General features: G+C 42.6%; 1 protein-coding gene across 5 annotated transcripts in view; it reads right to left on the reverse strand.

Moving 5' to 3' along the window:
- The window catches only part of SMARCAD1 (SNF2 related chromatin remodeling ATPase with DExD box 1), a 76,697-nt gene extending 72,544 nt beyond the window's left edge, over window positions 1-4,153 (reverse strand). For 2 of the 5 annotated variants that reach the window (XM_006733527.3, XM_031028404.2), the window contains exons 1-2: window positions 3,679-3,874; window positions 3,161-3,399 (exon numbers count right to left, since the gene is read on the reverse strand). In XM_006733527.3, coding sequence (XP_006733590.1) covers window positions 3,161-3,350 — 190 coding nt within the window. In that variant the 5' untranslated portion in view covers window positions 3,351-3,399; window positions 3,679-3,874. Of the gene's footprint in view, window positions 1-3,160; window positions 3,400-3,678; window positions 3,875-4,013 lie in introns of those variants that run through there. The other 3 variants (XM_006733526.2, XM_031028406.2, XM_081812124.1) reach the window with 3 other exon arrangements.
- Window positions 4,154-4,464: the final 311 nt, after the last annotated feature.

The raw sequence follows: 4,464 nt of genomic DNA on the forward strand, positions 1-4,464 counted from the left end.
GGAGGGGGGTGGGAGGTTGGGTTAGCCTGGTGATGGGTATTGAGGAGGGCACGTTCTGCATGGAGCACTGGGTGTTATGCACAAACAATGAATCATGGAACACTACATCTAAAACTAATGATGTAATGTATGGGGATTAACATAACAATAAAAAATAAAAAAATTTTTAAAAAAAGAAATAGGGGCGCCTGGGTGGCTCAGTTGGTTAAGCAACTGCCTTCGGCTCAGGTCATGATCCTGGAGTCCCGGGATCGAGTCCCGCATCGGGCTCCCTGCTCGGCAGGGAGTCTGCTTCTCCCTCTGACCCTCTCATGCTCTCTCTCATTCTCTCTCTCAAATAAATAAATAAAATCTTTAAAAAAAAAAAAAGAAATAGGTGATTTAGACCGGATTTAGACCCTAACATTCTATTGTAAATAAGCAAACACAGCATTATCATACAATGGCAGAATAAGTAGTTACCATATGATGATAAAGGAAGTAAGGTCAAAATCCATATCCCACCAATGATTCCCTAATCTCCATCTCTAGTCAGGATCCTAAACCAGCTTCAGTATCTCATCCTATATACAGGCCCAAGCTTCAACATTCAATTCAGAATTCCCCACCTCTATGTTAAGTTGCCTTAGGTCTCGTCCAACATGCTAAATTAGGGACAGGACATTTAAGTCTTATTTGAATTTTTAAAGGCATGCCCAATGGGTTAGAACGGGTACTTTATACCTATTCTGATGTACGAGACTACCATTTTTTTCAATTACCTAAAATTCTTGAAGACTTTATTTATCTGACAGAGAGAGCACGCGCACGCACGCGTGTGCATGTGCACAAGCAGGGGGAGTGGGAGAGGGAGAAGCAGGCTCCTTGCTAAGCAGGGAGTCCAATGCGGGGCTAGATCCCAGGACACTCTCTCTCATCTCTCTCATATCTCTTTCTTCTCCATTTCTACTGTTCTTTCTACTTCCTAATTGAATTATCTCTCTTCAAAACTTACCCTCTAACAAAGTGCAGTACTCAGGACGGCTAGACTGGTTTAACAAAACAACTTTCTTTCACCATTTTACCCTTCTATCTGTGAAGGCTTTAATGGATCTCTAATAACTGCAATGTAAAACCAAAACCTAGCTTTCGTTTTCAATATTCTCCCAAATTCACAGTACCATCTGCAATCATCTTTTCTTAAAGCTCTCTATTCCCAGGGCGCCTGGGTGGCTCAGTTGGTTAAGCGACTGCCTTCAGCTCAGGTCATGATCCCAGGGTCCTGGGATCGAGTCCCGTATCGGGCTCCCTGCTCTGCGGGGAGCCTGCTTCTCCCTCTCCCACTCCCCCTGCTTGTGTTCCCTCTCTCGCTGTGTCTCTCTCTGTCAAATAAATAAATAAAATCTTTAAAAAAAAAAGCTCTCTATTCCCAGTAGGATGAATTCTCACCATTCCCACAACAAACTTAATTTTCATATTGCCCAATGTCATTAAGACTAACCATGTGATCCCTAAAGGCAATCTCAGCTTATAAGAGAAATTTACATATGAGAAAAAAAACCAATAAAGATGAATGAAATCTCCTTAAACGGAAAAAAAAAAGGTATAGCAGCATCTTCTGATTAGAAGAGACAATTAAGAATTTCACATTACTAATACTGATAAATAAAACATTCCACTGTGTTCCAGTTTACAAAGTACTTTTTATTCTACAGATGAAAAAAATGTTAATCTCAGATTTTAAGTAATTTGTCCAATGTCCCATTTAACTAAAATGAAGCAGTAGAGACTTCTAAGGACTCAAAACCCCATGCCTACATGCTGGCCTTCCCAGCCCTAACTACGTAAGAAACAAATTCATATACTGATTGTTAAAATATTAACGTACTGGGATATCTACACATTAACTACAGCATGTTTTGCAAAGTAAACACCTATTGAAAGAACGAACAAAGAGACAGCACTCCTGAGCTTCAGTGGTTCCCCACAGAATCTGGACGAGTTCAGAACCTTTTATACAAACAAAGCCTTTCAAAATTATGACTCCTCATTCCCATATAATTCAACCTACCAAATCATTCCACCATGTTCCAATTACACCCAAAGATTTTTAAATGTCATTCAAGAGATAATGTGTGGGGAGTCTGCCATCACTGGTACAGTTAAATAGAAGACTAGCAAACAAAATAAGATACCAATGATAACGACATATGTATTACCAATCTTGTCAGGGCCACATCAGCATAAAAGCTGCTTGGGAAATACAGAGTTTTGCATTAAAAAAAGGTATCACTAAAATAAACCTTAAAATAAAACTTCTAATATTCCTTCCACCCTTCATAAGAAACTGCATAATGTAAACAAAAGTTTATGCTCAGGAACTAGACTGACTGGATTTGAGTTCCAGGTCTATCAAGTTCCTAACAACTTAACCTCCTTGGGTCTCATTTCTGCAAAATGTGCATATCTTGTAGGATTGCTGTGCAAATTAAATGAGAGAATGTGAAGCACTCGGCACAGTGCCTAAAACATAAGAGTTCAAATACATCCTGTTAACTGTTCAAAGAACACAGACTAAAATGAAAATGTTAATTTTTGGCCTCCTCTCAAATCCCATTGTCTGGGACAATCTGCTGAAGAGGTTAAAAATGGTTCCTTCACCTTGAAGAATACCAATTACTCATTCGCACCCTTGGGGTCTCCAGGAAGTCATATGGTGGCAAAATCTGAATGTGATCTGCTCTTCATTTGTCCAGAGGTTGTCTTCATGCACCTTGAGTAAAGTCTGGTTCATATTAAGTGAGCAGTACTTTTTTGAAAAATACTGAGATGAATGTAAACACCTGGCCAAATAACAAACTCAAAGTCTACATCATTGGTCTGAATCACCTAGTTTCTCTTCCAGTGGCAACTATTCTGACCTAAGGATGACCTAAATTCAGACATCAATTTCCATCATTGGGCCCTATTCCAAGAACTCATACAAAACTGAAGAAGCCATGGATGCTCAGTTGACGGTAGGTATATGGTGCCTATGGCATCCCCAAATTGGTATCTTAAAGGGCAAGGTGGAGGACAATATATTAGTATGTACGACATCAAGAATATTAGACTCTCTTCCGCCTTTCATCTTTTAAAAATACCTCCTGATGCTACATCAATTTGCAACAATGTAACTCACCTGTTTTTTCAGTTATATCTGAATCAGGTGTGCCTGCCCTGCTAACTTCCCCTTCAGCATTCTCCTCTTCAGCACTAAGAGAAATTGGTGAAGAAGGGCCAGGCTGGGAGGGTTGAGGGGCTGCTTCGGGCACTTCCTCAATCTTACTCCTTTTCTCAAAGCGAAAACGGTCCAAGTTGAAAAGATTCATATTGGTCGAAACCACCACCCTGTAGAATTAAGAGCTTTAAATGAACTATCTGCAGGAAGAAAATAAAAAGAGAAAAAGAGGCCATGAAAACAATATAAAATACAAAGCCTTAGCAGTTCATTCCCAAGGCAATTAAGAGCACGCAAACATGCCAGTGGCACAGGATGACTATTATGGCTGCGCCTCATTGTTAGGCCACAATAATCAGAAGGTGGACAGGGATATCTTTCTTAAAATTTCCATTGCTCTTTCTACTCCCATTCGTCTCCCCCCTCCCCGCCCCGCCTTCCTCGAACCACACGCTGACCCTCGTGCAACCTCCTCTTACCCCAGCACGCGCAGGCACGTTCCCCACTCTAACCCCCCTGCGGGCCGCGCGCCCGCCCACAGGGAGAGGCTCCCTGCACTATGGTGCTCCCTGCCTCGAGAAAGGACGTGCCAGGGCCCGCGCCGCGATACTGCGGGGACACAAAGGGGCCAAAGAAGGGGAGCGGCGGAGGCCGTGCTGGCGGGCACCCGCCCGGAAGTTGACGCGGCGCGATCCCAGCTGAGAGGAAGCTGATAGGATCAAGAAAACATAGGGAGGGTTCAGAGGAGGGGAGTGTGCTGCGGCATCTCTTTTAATGCTCACTCGCTCGCCCTCTGTCTTTCTTTAGTACTTACAGTCTTGCAGGCTCGATGCGATGTAACAAAGGTTGAAAGAAAGAATAATTCCTGGAGGGGAGCGACGGTAGCCGGGCCGGGACCGTCCAAAACAGCACGGAGAGCCCAAACGAGCGCGCGGTGATGACGCAACACGCAGCTTAGGCTTTTTTTCTTCCCCAGCGACGCGCGAGCGGAAGATGTCTAGGCGCGCGCTGTTGCCATGGTAACTCGTACCCGCCTCTACGCCTGGGAAGCGCGCTTATGGCCTGTTTCTCCAGGTTAGCAAGAGAGTTGTTAAATAGAACAATAATAAACTGCACAATAGCAATAAATAACATAGTAATAATAAATAATATAGCATTTGATATAATGTATAATATTTTGTATAATGTATATATAGTGTGATGGTAATATTGTGCTAGGTGTTTTACATGAACAATCTCAACCCTTACAAGAAGCCTTTTTTACA

Source organism: Leptonychotes weddellii, chromosome 2, assembly GCF_054177405.1.
Source record: "Leptonychotes weddellii isolate Sample4059 chromosome 2, ASM5417740v2, whole genome shotgun sequence".
Classification (NCBI taxonomy): domain Eukaryota; kingdom Metazoa; phylum Chordata; class Mammalia; order Carnivora; family Phocidae; genus Leptonychotes; species Leptonychotes weddellii.